Source organism: Parasteatoda tepidariorum, chromosome 9 (assembly GCF_043381705.1).
Source record: "Parasteatoda tepidariorum isolate YZ-2023 chromosome 9, CAS_Ptep_4.0, whole genome shotgun sequence".
NCBI lineage: Eukaryota > Metazoa > Arthropoda > Arachnida > Araneae > Theridiidae > Parasteatoda > Parasteatoda tepidariorum.
In genome coordinates, this window is record NC_092212.1 from 30,092,534 (window position 1) to 30,109,510 (window position 16,977).

Here is a 16,977-nt window from a genome sequence, read left to right on the forward strand (position 1 = left end):
CAATTTTTACGAATTTTTAACAACAACAACAAAAATTTCTTAGATTTAGATATTTTTATTGAAGGGCACAGGCAATATTTATAAGTAGAGCTTGGATTTTGATTTCCTGAAAAATGCTCTTAATAATGACATGTTTAATGAAATACTTGCACTGGGTTCAGTGAAATTCTTGCACTCTCGTGTGCAACACTGCTGCTGCATTTGGAAGACATTCTCAATTTCAGGCTTTACTTTCTACCCTCAGAAATCGAACTGAAAAATCTCTTGATCTTTTTATGGTGGCTAATATAATCAAGAAAAGAGTTCTTTATCAGAAACTAGTTATTTTATCATGATCATGTAAAGTCTTTGAAAATTATTTTGCATTTTGTTAATGTATGTAGTACTTAAAAGGTGCTTATTTTTTGTTGAAGGATTTGGCTGCGCGCCCTGTGTAATTAATAATATTGTTATAAAAATTATTATATATTATAATTTAAATCTTTGTGAGTACTGGTTCAGTAAAACTGAATTAGAACTGATAAAAATTTTGAAAAATATGAAAAGAATTCTTTAAAAAATCTTTAAAAGAGCAAAAAACTGCAGAAATTAAAAAAAAATGCAAATGTCATCAAAATCCAAGTTTTGGTGACACACCATGCTTTTTCCAAAAGCAAAATTTTTTATATGGAAATGTACACAAAATCGTTATAATGTTATTATAGAAATTGTGTTTTTAACCAAAAGTTGCCTTTAAAGATAATTCGAAAATGTGGTTAATGAATTATACCCTTCAATTATTTTGATGTGTCTGATAAATTTCCACAGGAGTCAGTCATGGTAAATTCCAATTTCTTTATTGAATTGGATTTTTAGCTGTTTCTACTGACTACAGTAGCTAAGAAGAAAAAGTTAATTACCTCTTATAGCTTGTTCTGAAGAGAGAGAAAAAACATTAGTTTGTAATAGCCATTTTTCTTTGCTACTCAATTGTGTTCTTTCTTAACTTTTTCCAAACTCTGCTTGTATACAAAGTAAATGTACTTTCCTTCCCAGAGTTTTCTGTTTTAATATTTTTCTTTTTCAGTCATCTGGCTTTCTTGATTATGTTCCCCGTGCTGTAATTTTCTGCTTTAATATTTTAAACATTTTTATGTAACATATATATTTCAAATTATAGGAAATAAAATTTTGTTTTAATTCAGTAAGACTATATCAGTGATTATCTGTAGTTAAATCATTTTAGTTCTCTTATAAAATTAATTGCTAGGAAGGAAATGGAGAGAGAAAAAATTATACTATCTCATACAAATCAATGGTTTTAAGTTACCTTGAATAAATATGGAGATTTCTGTATTGTATCATATAAATTTATGCATATGCTCGCGTGTATTTCATATAATTGTTGATATTCATATAATAGTTTACTTTTTTTGTGCTAAATTATTTTAAGAGATTAATTTTTTTTTCTTATGTCATGCTCAGTCTTTTATTACATTTAAAATTATATTTACAAAAAAAATTATAAAATGCAGATAATAAAAAAAAATTTCTTACTAATTACAAGATTTATAAATTTTTAAAATTGAAATTTCCATGTTTCAATGTGCATTTTATTTATTCCACTCATTACATTTATTTAATTATGTGTTACATACTAACTTTTTACTTCTCTAACTTTTAAATATTCTTTCCTAATAACATGGACTGCTTCTTAATTCCTCCCCTGCTCTATTAACCCATCTTCTCTTCTTCTTGTTCATGCTAACATACTATGCAGAATGAGTTGAAAAGCGGACATAGGCGAATCGAAAGCGATCCAGGCAAAGGCATCCCCATATGGAAATCTGAACCTCGTCCTGTAACTTCCGACCATGATGATAAAGGTATTGTTAAACCCAAGCCTCTGGATTTGTCCCTTGATGAAACCAGGCTTCAAAAGTTTCATCGATCAGTGTCCTGTAGTATTGTGAATGAAACTGATGTGCCAAAATCTAAAGCATTCCAACGTGGTAATGCTCATCGAGATTTCCCTGCATCCCTTATAAAACACTTAGATTCCCTTATGTCTGGCTCACAGGTATTCATAACTCTTGCATTCTTCTTGCTCTTATTACCTTTGCTCTTTTTAAAAATTCTGATTTTATGCATGTTGTAAAAAAATTTAATCTGCCAAATACAGATAACTTTATGGCTACATAATATAAATAAAACTACATAATACGTCTGCTACATAAGATAAATGAAACAACAAGAAAAAAGCACAAATAATGTTCCATAAGCATTTTGGGTTCCCACACCAGGGTTGCAAAATATGTCCGATCGTTCGAAGAAGGATCAAAGAAAATTAAGCCCTGGGGAAAAAAATTTTTAATATAATAAATAAAAAAATGCTTCAATTTTTTGTATTGCTTCAATATTTTTTATTGCTACAAATTTTGTAGCAATTTTTTTTTCATATTTAGACTACATGACTTCCTGACTATTATTAAATCTTGTTGCTAAATTAATTATGTAGTATGTAAACAAATATGGAAAAGAAAATCATTATTTAGATATTAAAATATTAGGGTTGCCGCTCCACAGGGGAAACCTAGAAAATCCAGGGAATTTAAGAATTACCTAAAATAACAGGGAAATTTGAGTTTTTCCTTACAAACTTAAAAAATACAATAAATTAAATTTCCTATTTTCGTCTTTTAAAAGTGGTGACCATTCTATGGGATATTTAAGGATGATATTTCAGCTATACTAAACGTTTTTATTTACTATAGCCATTATTTGTTTTAAGTATGTTAAGCTGTTCCTCCTTTATTTTAGTTTTTCCAGCAATTAAAACTAGTATAACTAGACTAATATTGTCACACAGTGATTGTATGTTTCCTCTAAATATATTAAGTATAATATGTACAGGGAAAACTCAGGGAATTTTTTTTCCGGATTTGAGTGGCAACGCTGAATATGCATTTTAAAGTTTATTTTAACATATTTTTTATTTCCTCATGTCTTATCAAGTTACTGTCTAAAAAGGGAAAGCTAATTCAGTGCCCGCCGCTAATAAATTCACCGGATAATAAAATCAGCCGCTTCATAAAATCAAATCGGCAAGAACCGAATCGTTACAATATTAATGCGTTAAAAACATCCTTTAATAAAATCAATGCCGCTGCTTTTTAAAATCAAAATTTTGACTACATAATAAATCAAAGGTGCAATATTTCAGCTTTTTTTGTTCTTATTTATAAAATTTTATTTTTTCGAAGTTTAAAGATTTTTTTAGTAGTAGCAACAGTTACTCACAAGCCTGTGAAACAGGTGTAGTTAGCACTTTTCTGTGATATACATAGTGTAAGAGTTAAGGGAAAATGTGGGTGGTAAGCGGCGAGTTCATAGAAATCAATTTATCAATGTTAATTCCTTGACTTGAATGAAGTTTGGAGAAACCTATCTCACTCAACAGGGGGTCGAATTCTTATCTTACTTTTTATTGAATGAACCATAGAAGGGAGAGAAGTTTCTTTTGTTATCTATCTTAACAGAGAACATGAATAGATTTCCATAAACTGTCTGTGCGCATGTTCCATATTATTTAAGTTGTTTGAGTAAATTATAGTTAGAGCGCATATCATTTTTAAATTCGTTTGGTGTTAAATTTTATCAGCATGCCAAAAAGGATGGATTTGATTCTTAAGGATACATTCGAAGTGTTGCAAAACTATGATAAGCTTCCTAAATGTAGTCAACGTGAAGCTTCAATGGAGATGGGGCTCATATTGACGATAACCTACAAACATCAGGAGAAAAATCTTATTCTGAAATTGTTACAGACATCAAAAATTGCAAAGTTATTTCCCATCAAGAAATGACTCATCAGTGCCATCTTCAATGGAAGTCAAAAAAGCACTTAATGTATTGCGGAAACCTTTAGAACAAAGAGGAGGAATATCGAAAACTATAAAACTTCTATAAACTCTCAAATGATGTTGAAAAGTTAATTTTAAATACTGCAACTCTAGCAACCATTGATCGGTTGTTTGCAAACCTTTTGTAAATTTAATCTTATGTAGGGTTTTACTTTATTAAAATAATTAAATTTGTTAAAATAAAGCATTAATGTGGTCATTATTTCAACTTTTAAAGTGTGTGCATTTAGAATGTATCGTAAAAAAGTTTTCTTTTTTCAAATGTTGAATCGCCTCTTAATAAAATCAGCCGCTTAATAAAATCAAAAGAGCATAAAACGAAAGGGATTGTAATAAACGGCGGGCACTGTAGTTGTGTTGCATATAACATAAATAACTTAATGTGTTACTTTATTTATTGGTTTAAATTTCGTAAACTTATGAGTGGAATTTTAAATTCAGTCATTATAATATATTTTTATTTCTATTATTTTTAACACATATGCTAGTTTGTTCAAGAATTGCGTAAAATAAAAAAAAAATATTTTTCTTTTTTTAAGAAAATATTCAAAACACTTTACTTTCTAAAAATATTGTTAAAAATTTATTGTAACTAAAAAAAGGTGCTATGCTTTTAGAAAAAATTTTAAACCAAAGGGAAAAAAACTGTGCCTGAAAAAATTTAAGCTTTGAGAATTTTCTGCATCCCCATCTCACTGTGTCCTTAACCATAACATTTCCTTTCTCTCATTTCCTGATTTTTTTTTACTACCTTATTTAATTTTATCCACTACTTTGTAAGTCAATGTCTGTTTATGTGACTTTATTTGTACTTTTTTCATTATATTTATTTTATCATCAGTTTTGATCTTATATTTTTCTATGTCTATAGGTTTAAAAAATTCTGTTCTTGTTATTTAAAAAAACAGCTTTATAATTCAAACTTAAGGGAATCTGTAAAAATAATTGAATAATTTTAAATTGGAATGAACAAGAATATAATTTTTTTCATTTGTTTTAATATAAGTTAAAAATACTTAGCAATATTTTATATTCTTTATTATATAATTATGTTCATGTTTTGATATTTTGAAAATACAGATTTAGAAGCAAATTTTATCACTAAATTTATGATTTTGTAAACTGAAAAAAACTTGTAAAATCATACTGATTGATCTCTTGCAATAATTAAATCTCTTCAGGCATGACACCAGCCATAAGCCAATATGTGCAATGGCTTTTAGCCAACATTGTTCTGATAAGTTAATTGAGCCACCAAGTCTATTTACAGGGGTCTGTCTAGGTTTTTCTGACAGGTACCCATTTTGTGAAAATTTAGACGCAATTTGTGAAAAATTAAAAATTATATTAAAAAATCAACACAAAAATATGGATTTATCGTTTCTTAAGGGATACAAAAGTGAAATTTTAAGAAAAAGTATTTTGTGAAACTACCGTTTTTCCTAAAATTGAATTTGTGAAACTGCCGTTTTTCCTAAAGTTGAATTTGTGAAGGTACCGCTAAACGGTAGTAAATTCGGCCTGGACAGACCCCTGATTTAGCTTTCAACTAGTCTCATGTTGAATAAAAAGTAATAAAATGTAAAATAAATAATTAAAATAAAAATAAATCAGGTTGTTTATGATTGAGCAAGGATTTTAGGGTGTTTATGGTGGTTGAAAAGATTTAATATTTAGTTAATTTTAATTTTAAAAAAAAAACTATAATTACTTCAAAACTAGTACTAAAAAATGATCACATCTTAAACCTAAAAATCAAGAGGGGATGAAACAGCATGTACAAGATTGATTTGAAATCTTTCCATATAATTGGTGCTGTTTAAATGCAACCATTTCAAAATATTTCTCATTTTTCATTTGGTTGAAATTTGAAATCTTCATAATTAATAGGAGACATCTTACAATCTCTTAAGAAATATCTAAAAATTATTTATCTATTGACAATTTGTTATTATGTAATTATTTATTTTATACTATTTATGACTAATCACTTTTGAAATATAATTTTTTCTGTTATGTGTGTAAATAATAATTTTGAACAGAAAGACTTATTTTAACTAATTTAAAACAGAATTTCTAATATTGTATTTATTAACCTTTATAATAATTTTACTTTGATTTTAAGTTATTTATATTGTAACATTATGGATTTATTTTTCTTCTTATCTTGTTTGTTTTCTGTGTATTACTTTTTGAAAATTATTTTATTTGTGGTAAAAGTGTTCATATTTTTTTCTAGATTGTGTCTAGTCATAACATGGATGATTATCATTGTAGGGGCTCCGGCAAAGAAATCACGGTACAGAGTATTTTTAATTTTGCTTCAAAACTCTTATCTAAAAACTTTTAACTTTATTTTAAATACAATATGCTAATAAATTAAACTTTCACTTTTTATTATTTAAACATTTCATTAATAAAAATTTGATGTTAATATGAATATCAGTTAAAAATTATTTTTGACACTAAAAAAATTGTTTTTGCTCCTGTATTATTCTTTGGATGAAAATTATTTTTTTGTCATGTTTATATTTTTTGCTTGAAATAAATATCAAGTAATTCTAAGGCAAAACTAACTATTGCTGAAATCCTTAATGAGAAAACATATCACTAAAAAACAATTATATATTAAAATACAATTAACATGACACAATTAAAATTTCCATGCTTTGGTTTTCTGTTTTAAAATTTTGTTATCGTTTAAAAGTACTACACATTGTTTTAAAAATAAAATTCAACTATCTCATTTACTTGATAAATAACTAATATCTGGCTTTAAAAAAATATTTGAATTTTGTTTGTGGAACAGGTATTTCCTTGACTATGTAACACAATTTTGGGAAAAATTTAATCAAAAATATCCATATACTTATTATAAAAGTTATTTATAAACTCCTTTGTGACATTTTTTCGAAAAATGTTTAGAAAGCTAATAAGTATCTTCGAAAAATATACTATTTACTATTCTATATATCTTTGCAATACAATTAAATTGTAATTACGACTCTTGTCAATTTATGAAAGCCTTGTATGAATAGTAAATTTTAAAAAATTAAGTTACTCTCCCTTTCATGTTCATATAAATTCTTCCTATCTTGTTGTAAAGCTAAACATCTCCTACTTATTTCTGGTGACAAGCAAAACTTACCACAAATCTAACAAAATAAGAAAAACGAATCACTCAGATTTCAAGGCTCTGTGTCTCAAAATTAATCAAAGTGGTGTTTTCCCCGCAATTTAAATAAAACTCTGCTATTTCTTCACAAATGTATTCTAATAACTTTTTTTTTATTATTGCAGGCATTAGATTCTCTAGTCATTTCAGCTATTCATCAGTTAGCATCAAAGTTATGGTCTAATTCTAAAGAATTATTAGAAAGAGAGAGGTTTGTATCTACCCTTTAAAGTAATCTAATTTTGTAATTCGTGGTAGTATATTTTACTCTTATTTCATTCACAATAGTTTTTATACATATTTTGCTTTATTTCTGAAAATATTAACCTCTTCCTTTCTTTCTATTTTTTTTTTTCTTGTTATCCCCCTTTTTTTTCCTGTTCTCCTCCACTTTGGCTCACCCAAATGGCCACAAAACATTGAAAAATAAGGAAATTTTATCAATCTGGAAAAATTAGGGAAATGTCAATAAATTTAATTCAAATACCCAAAATGCAGCAAAATTGAATTAATTTGAATTCGAGGTACCAAAAAGTCCAATATTTTGCTGTACAAAAAAAATTGGTCATTCAATATTTTTTTTTAAATTATTTTCTACTCTAATAACATGTGTAATTGTTTTGTAATCTATTTTGTATCTAAATCTTATATGTTGTGTAATCTATTTTCTATGACTATTGGGCATAACTGAAATATTAACAATAAAATGCATTAAACCATTTACTAAAATCTGGGAAATTCTATAAAATTAGTCTGGAAAAATTAGGGAATTTTTTTTTTTTTTGAATATTTATGGCCACTGTGCCTACTCAATTTCTATGGATGACAAAAGAATTTTCAGTATGTGCTGCCTTTTTGCTATCTGTCAGCAGTGCATTTTGCAATAAATATATATGTGTGTGTTACAGTCAAGTCAAAATGATAAATTGCTTATTTATTAGTAATTTATTTCTAACATTTATTCTAACTGAAAAAAAGTAATTCTCATAGTGGCTAAAAGTTTTTCCTTTCTTTGATCTGTTGTCTAGCAGCAGCATAAATGAAATGTGTGTTTTTCTATTGCTACCTACAGAAATTCTTTCTAATAATATGGTTTAATTAGTTCTTGTAACGTATTTAAGCTTTTGTTAAAATATTTATAATACAATTATTACACAGTTGCAAAAATCAGGGAATAACTACTAACTTGCTAACTACTTGTGGTAAGTAGCTACTAGTTACTGAACCCTCCTTTATTTTGTTCAATATTTGTTAAAGTTTTTTTTTTCTTCCCAATTTTGATAATTTATAACGTATTTTCTACTCATTTCTATTTGGGGTCTTTCATGTAGTTTAGTGCTAGTCGAAAAGGAAAAAAGTGTTCCATGTAGTGATATACATTATTTCGTTGCTAAATTTAACATGGAGTAGATCTAATTTTCAAATTTATAATGTATAATTTTTTCTGTAGGAAAAAATGCCCTAAAGGGAGTGATACTTGGCTGATGATTGATGAGGTTTTGCCCCAAGGCCCTGTAAGTGGTACTCCAGAAGATGGAGATTTCACTAAAGATCTGTCGAGCATTTTGAAGAATTTAAAGCGAGTAGAACAAGGTATAGATGGTATGTATCGTTACCCTGTTATGCTCATAAACTTTATTTATTGTTACAGGGTAAAATCTATAAAAGCTATGGTACATTTACGCATGATATATAACTGTTAAAGAAAGTTTATTTTTAAAATGAGTTATAAAGTGTACTTTTTATTCGAAACTAGATAAAAATGCTTGTTTTTATATTTTATTTTAAGAAACATTTAAACATAAGTTTTTGTTATAATATCAGTGATTCCACCAGACTTTTTACAGGTCAAATTTCCAGAACCTTATTTAAAATAACATATATCTCACATTAAATGTGTGATGTCTGAAGTAATTAGTGATTCCGCCAGACTCTGGAAACTGTGGGTCAAATTTCCGAGTTCTCGTTTAAAATAATATATATCTCACATTAAATGTGTGAAGTAATTAGTGATTCCGCCAGACTCTGGAAGCTGTGGGTCAAATTTCTGGGTCTTTATTTAAAATAACATATATCTCACATTAAATGTGTGAAGTAATTAGTGATTCAGCCAGACTCTGGAAGCTTTGTGTCAAGTTTCCAGGTTCTCATTTAAAATAATATAAATCTCCCATTAAAAGATATGGTACATAAAAAGTGATTAGTTATGATAAATTAAAAAATAGGCTTAGTTATTGATTCAGTAATTATTCAACAAAGAATTGAAACCAAAATTGTCCATTGAATGTACTTAAAAGATCTAAGTCAAGTGATCATTTTAAAAGATAAGATGTGCTATATATTTTTTGATATATACTAATTGATAATGCTCATTAAATGATTTAAAATAATACTTTGCTGAAAGTAAGATAAAATAAGCAACACTGAAAACTGAATATCATGTAAAAGAATTTCAAATAAAACATGAGGTTTAGCCTAACTTTGAAATAATAAGAAAGTATAGCATCCCATAAAGAAATCTAATCGAATAAAGGGTTATTTTCAGTAAGTATTACCATTTATTTCTCATTAAAAGTACTTTTACTCAGCTTGCAAAAATATTTTTGCAAGATGAAATCTCAGAATATATTAAATAGTACTATATTTTACTACTTTTCTGAAAATGATGGATGTTACTCTTTGAATTTTAGTGCTAGCCTCAATTCTTGAAAATGGGCGAGATCCTGAGCCTGGTGTTGAGCCAAAAACAGCCCTGCCACAAAACTTTTTTGTTGTTAATATGTAATAATTATTTGCATCTGGTCTATGTAAAATCCAATTTTATTTTTATGAAAGAACAAAACACACTGAACTAACAGAGGTGTAATTTATCGAATTGTTATGCTATATTGTTTCTCTTCCTGCCATTTACAATTTTCTTAAGTTCAGGTGAGACGCATTGTACTAATATTCATTGCCTTTATACGGGGTGGCCACAGAACAAGAGAAATAAAGAAGAACAAAGAATTTTATCATTCTAGCGAAACCAAGGAAATGTTAGGGACTAAACTAAACTAAAATTCATTACACATCAGAGAAAATAGATAAATTTATGTTTTTAGACACCTAAACTCCGATATTTTTTCCAAAAAAATTCGTCTTGTAATTTAAGTTAAAGAATAAAACATCTCTTAAAAATTAATAATAAAATTTATGTCACTAGTTACAGAAATCACGAAAATTCGAAAAAATCTGAGAGTATTTGTGGTCACCCTGTTTATAGTACAGTAGAGAACCAATTATCCTGAATTTTTTTGACCAATCTCTTTCCAGCTGATTGATTTTCTGGATTGTTAAAACATAGCAGTTAAACAGTTGATTGATTTTCTAGATTGTTAAAACATAGCAGTTAAACAGTTTTTCATAATTAGTAGTAATAAAATATATCATAAGATTAAATTAATTATTTATTAATCTACAATTATCCATTTGTCTGCTAGTTAATCTACTTAACTACAGGCAGGTGAAAGCATGTTAAAGCTTAATTTAATCCTGTTAAAAACTAGTTTAGAGATTGGGCAATCTTAAACCATCTCCATCTGTTTGCCACTTATAAATATGTAAGTCTTGCGGCTTTGATGTATGAGTGTTGATGTATTGTGAAGTATGATTTTATCTTATGATTCTGCCAAAACTAAATACTCCTCAATAATAAATTATTGCATGCGTTTCTACATCTGAAAACAGCATTTTGTAAAACATGTATTACATCTTTCAGTTTTACAATTCTGTTTAACTAACTGAAGTTATGTAAACAAAACAAAAAATAATTTAAGATGTTTTCTACAAAATAGTAGATTTTGTCTTAAAACCGATTTCAACAATCTAATTGTAAAAACTTTGGATTGTGAAATTTCCCAATTATAGAAAACTTCAGATTGTGCCATTTTCTACTCCACAACTGTTCCAAAAATCTTTCCAATTTTCTGGTTTATGGATAAAAAGTTCTGTTCTGTACTATTCATTAATAACATAAAATTCATTTTTTTATTTCGTGTTGCATTTATGTCAAGTTCACAATAGCTAGAAATTATTTTAGATATGGTTTTGTTTAAATCAACTTACGTTTACAACTATTCTAATAAGTTTTACATCTTTATTGTAATTTTTCACTCATTGCACTCTATTTTATTTTAATTTTTTTATGTATCATTAAAAAAATGCATTTAATTTATATTCATTTCTTCACGGTATTTTTTTTAATATTTCTCTATTAATTTAAGACAAGTGTTAGACTTTGATAGGGATTTTCTCTTTTGCATGTGCCTTCTTACTGTCGAGCTTTTAAAATTTTTTTAATGTGCCAAATGTTTGTACTTTACATATTGTCGTGTGTTATGAGCTTCAATGTAATTGTGCATTATTTATAATATGAATGCTTTTTCACTTTTAAGTTTTAAGAAGAAAAAAAATCTGAGCACTCTTTTTGTATCATAACGTTAGAATGTTAATTTCAAAATTTAAGTTATTCAAAGTAAAGCTATGTTTTTTATGTAGTATACTCTAAATTATGAATAGTATAAAGTTTGCTACATCTTTTTTTACAATGGCTTATATCTTATTGTAGCAGCAAAACCAATTTAGCAAACATATAAAAATCGTGAACAATAGCTGTATTTGCATCTTTGCCCAAATTTTTATAAACTTATTACCATTTTGAATTGCACCAGTTTAAGATATTATAATGATATTTTTCCTATTATGTGATTATTTTTTTCTCTTGCTTATATTTTGCATATAACAAATGTTATTTAAATTGCTCTTAACTAAAAGTTGAATAGATTTTACGATTTTCTCTGTGCTAAGTTCTTGACATAAATATTCTTTTTTTAAAGTAAAATTGATTTCGTAAAAATAAATTTGATAACCGAACAACAGATTATTTTTTTTAATCAAATTCTTATTCTAGCACCTCAAGGTATCCAGTGAACATTGCTCATTTTTTTTCTCTCTTCCCTGTCAGTATTAAATGATTTTGTACAATAAAAATTTTTTTTTTGTTTTAAGATAATATGACCAACTCAAGCTCATGTAGCATTAAATTTTGTTCTTTAATTCATATGCTCATTTAAAATGTGATTACAGTTTTCAAATAATTAAAATTTTCAGAGCATTCAATTTAGGATAATTAAATGTTCTTAATTTTGTATATTAATGTGGGCTTAGGATTATAAATTGTTCTTCTAATTTTATTAATTGTATTGAGTTTAGGCATTTATAAGACTTGTAAAACCATTAGACTGCTTTTTGAGTCGTCAGATCACTTATTATTTATAACATTTAATGCCCTGAAAATTTCTTCAAATTTAAGATTGAATGAAAATGGAACACTAAAAGTTATTGAAGATGTTAGTTAAGTGAAAAAGTATGCACAACTATTTCTTTATATTTATTATTTCTTTATGTTAATTTAATTGCTGTATCAAAAAATAATTTCTAGCTTTTGTCTACTGTTCGAAAAATTTATCAAATTTAAAAATTTTATATAATAAATTATTTAAAATTGAGAATTCTTTAATACCTGTTTTGTTTACAGTATTAATGTTTAGTATAGTGTACAAGTCTCACTTACTTTAATAATTTAAGTCCTTAAATATCTTTGAAATTTAATTTATAGTTGTATTACATTTATTGTCAGTGTCTACCTCTGTTAAAATACTGTGATATTTTTTGTTCTTTTGGATTGTTCAGTGTGTATTGCAATAATTTTGAAGTATTTCATTTCTGGGAAGTTATAAATAAATTAAGAAATTTTATAGTCTGCAATTGTTCTGTATTATGATTTATGTACTTTCATCATTTCCCAGTTGTTTGTTAAAATTAATTAATTTAATTTATTTTTATGTGAGTGTGTGGTACAATTAAAACTTGAATTTATGTCAGAAAATTTATGAAGAAAAAAATAATCTTGTTTTGATGATTTGAACTAAGATTTCAGCCTATTTGAATAATTTTTATTAAATAAATATACTTAATAAGATACATTAATTATGAAATTTTATCGTATTAATTATTAATTTTATCGTTCCAATGTCATTTTATCCAGTTCCATTTCCCAAAATTATTTTTCTTTTCTAATTTAAATTTTCAGTTATGAATTGAATATTTGTGAGAGCTGTATATGTTACCGTCACATATTTTTTTTATTATATTGCGTTATTATATCTTTACAAAATAATTTTTTTAAACTTACCTAATATTCTTTTTATATTATATAGAGTTTAATATTTATAATTAATTCTTATCAATAAAACACATGGCATGTCTGTTCTTAAGATTGATTTTTAATGATGTAATTAAATCAACTGTAATTAATTACAATCATCAACATTAGAATAATGTTTTGTGTATTTGTAAATTTTAACAAGCTCGATCTATGGTTTTATGTATAAAAAAAAATTTATACCAGGCAGTTCAAAAATGACAACTTGAAAAATCAAAGGAAAACGAAAATAGATGGTAATATTAAGTTTTCTACATTTTACTAAGGAAACCAATAATTTTATAACAACCAATTTTTAAAATTATTTACAAAATTGGTCAACAGATAGTGCTGTTGAGTACAATGAAACAATGTTTCTAAAATAACCTCCATTTGCAACAACATTGTGACACTGTCTTGGAACAAAATTACCGGTATGTATTAAAAGCAAAAATACTGTTTTTGTTTTTTATCTAAGATGGTTATATCACAGATAATCTGCATATTTTTACATAAAAGTATGCGAAAATAAAGCCTATGTAACTATTTCAGTTTGAATAGTCTGACATGCATTAGAAAATTCTGTTTTATAGTTTTTACTGTTAACAATGCTGTCTGTCGACAAACTTAGTAATTAATTTTGAAACTCCAAACCTAAGCACAATACAGTCAATAATATATTACATTTGGATTATAATATATTTCGATTTCCTTCCGTTTTTCTTTCAAATAATCAGTCGTTTTCCTGAAACTGGTATATAAATTTCAGAAAAACTTAAAATTAAACGACTTAATAGTTTTATGAATTACTGTAAAAGGACTTGATTTAGCATAATATAATCATTATCTCTTTGTTAGTATTATTAATAAAAATTAAATATAAATTAGGATATAAATATTTGATCTCAAATAAAATGTAGAGTTGTGTACAATTAACTTTTCAAAAACTTATAGCCATTTCAATTACTATAAATTGACAACTAATTTTGAGTTTAGGCTTATAACATATGTGACGATAAAAAAAAAATTTACATTTAACTTGCAAGTATATTTCTATAAATGAGCCAATAAATTTTGCTTAGGTAAATTATTTTTAATATTTGCCATTATACTAATATAGAAGTCTATTTTATATATTTTAAGTATTGCTTCTTGGTATATTTATGTATATTGTATAAAAGAAACTTAGGCACATTATAAATTACTACTGCTGTTGTTTCTGGATCTTATGATTCAAACTAAAGCATTTTTATCTTGTATTGTTGCCTTAAATTTGCTAAAGATGCACAAATTTAATTGTAAGTGTTCTGCATTTGTGTAGGATGAGGAGAACACCAAGGTATGCTTTTTAAATAAAGACTGTGAGTATTTCTGTATCATACTTGCTATTTTATCTATGTTTTGTTTGAACATATGTGATTGTTTTATGCTCTTCATTACAGATGTTTAAAATATGTTGCATGCTTGTAGATGTAATATTTTGCACAGTATTTAGTTAGCTGTTTCATATGCTTTTGTGTATAATAGTTATACAATTCCATGTTATTGTAAAAATAACTTCTATTGTTCTGTTATGTATTACTTATTAATGAATTTTGAATTGTATCTGTATATATGGCAATAAATTAACAATTTTTATAACTTATCTGTTTAATTCATTTTCATACTTCAGTCTGCTTATAAAATTATGAAACAGTACATTTATATTCTGCCTGTTTAGACCAATTTTAAATTATTTTGGGTCAATTTATTTTTTGATTGACTGACTATTTATCTGGTAAATTCATGCACCTCTATGTCATTGTCGACCCTATATATATATATACAGTAAAATCTCCGTTAAGCGGACATTTTAGGGACCAAAAAAATTTTCCGTTTAGAAGAGTTGTCCGCTTACGGGAAGGGTACCCAAATAATGAAGTTTAATACAGTTAATTGTTTTTAGAATATTTTCAAAGATGTAGATATAATTAAATAATTATCTACAAGGATATTTATTTAAACTTTAAGAAAGATAAAAAAGAATATATAAAGAAGTTAGGTATAAATACATAATTCTAGATGTAGCTATTGATGAATTAATATAATTTTCCTATTAGCATAGATACTCAAGTCAGACATATGATACTGAATAGGAGCTTTCAGTCCTCAGTCAGTTTCAATTATTAGGTTTACATCCCCTTACACCTACCTATCATTTGATAAGGAACATGATTAATACTTTCTTGAAAGTTATCCTCCCATGACTCACTGTTCAGTCATGAGGACCTATGGAGTTGATTATTCACAATTGATCAGCTATCAAGTGTCTGAATAAGTGTTTCATTTATATGAACACATCAAAGATTATATTTCTGTTCTCTTTTTTACTCCAGCTGTGTTAAATACAGTCTTCAAATTGATAAGAAAATAAAAGAAATTTTCAATGGGGAAGAAGCATTGAGAGCATTTAAGATGTCATTTCAACTCCAGGGGTCTCATAACCTGTGTGGTCCAGATCAAAAGATGCCACTGTGCCAATTATTTCAGGAGAGCAGTATCATTTTCTCTCTCTCTCTCTCTCTCTCTCTCTTTTTTTTTTAAGGATATAGGAAAGTGTCAAGAGAAAGATTGATTATTTAGTTGTGAAATAGCTAAACAATATTTTTAATTATGGATAAGGCAAAAAATAAACCTGTTTCAAAAATGGCGAAAAGTTGTATTTTTTTTTCCTTGCAATTTATGGCAGAAATAGTTTTTTTCTTTAATTTAGAAAAAGTAGTGTCCAATTTGAAGAGATAGAAAATAACGTTTCAGGGCCAAAATGACTGTCCGCCTCCAGTTACGGGAGTTAAAGGTTTCCGTTTTGCAGGAGGTTTCACTGTATATACATATATATATGATTCGTTTTTTTTTCCTACTACAGTACGGAACCCGTTATCCGGAAATCAAAAAACCGGAACAAATTTCGATAAATTTTCCCGCCATTTTTAATTTTTTTTTTCCTCATAAGATTTTAGGATTTTTCATTCTTTTTTGAAATATGTTTACCTAACCATCATTTTGAAAATAATCATTAGTGTATCTTCATCGTTTTTTCTTCTTTTTAAGATTATTTCCAAATATTATTTTTTTTAGTTGGGTTTAACAATAAAAAAAAACGGCTTTTTGTAGCGATTCAGAAAACCGAAAAAATCAGTTAACTGGAATAGCGATGGTCCCGATCGTTCCGGATAATCGGTTCCCTAGAGTATTTACTTTTATACAAAAACATAAGCTTGAAAACTCGTGTAAATTTATGAACAAACACCACCAGGTTATTAATATAATAAATTATTAACACTATAGTTTTGCAGAGTGACAATGGAACATAGAAATCAGGGAAAACAGAAAAGTTAGGGAATTTTATCATTCTGGGAAAATCATCTAAATATCAGAGATTTTAACTAAAATACTTAATAAGTCGGGAAATTAATAAGTTTATGTTAGAAGTATCTAAAATGGGATACCCAGATGTCTTTTTTTCATAAAAATTGGTTTTGCAATAAAAAAAAAAATTATAATTATTTTCTACTCTAGCGGCACAAAATAATAAGGTCTAACTAAAAATTTATTATTGAAATTTATGTCTCCAAATTCAAAAAATTTGGAGAACTTAGGCCATGTTTGCTATCAAATTA

At 26.7% G+C, this 16,977-nt stretch overlaps 1 protein-coding gene across 1 annotated transcript in view; it reads left to right on the forward strand.

Moving 5' to 3' along the window:
* LOC107438239 (centrosomal protein of 170 kDa) overlaps positions 1-10,083 on the forward strand; it is a 33,250-nt gene extending 23,167 nt beyond the window's left edge. Inside the window, exons 13-17 of the mRNA XM_071184958.1 lie at positions 1,760-2,059; positions 6,142-6,201; positions 7,203-7,288; positions 8,528-8,679; positions 9,768-10,083. Coding sequence (XP_071041059.1) covers positions 1,760-2,059; positions 6,142-6,201; positions 7,203-7,288; positions 8,528-8,679; positions 9,768-9,862 — 693 coding nt within the window. The 3' untranslated portion in view covers positions 9,863-10,083. The remainder of the gene's footprint in view (positions 1-1,759; positions 2,060-6,141; positions 6,202-7,202; positions 7,289-8,527; positions 8,680-9,767) is intronic.
* Positions 10,084-16,977: the final 6,894 nt, after the last annotated feature.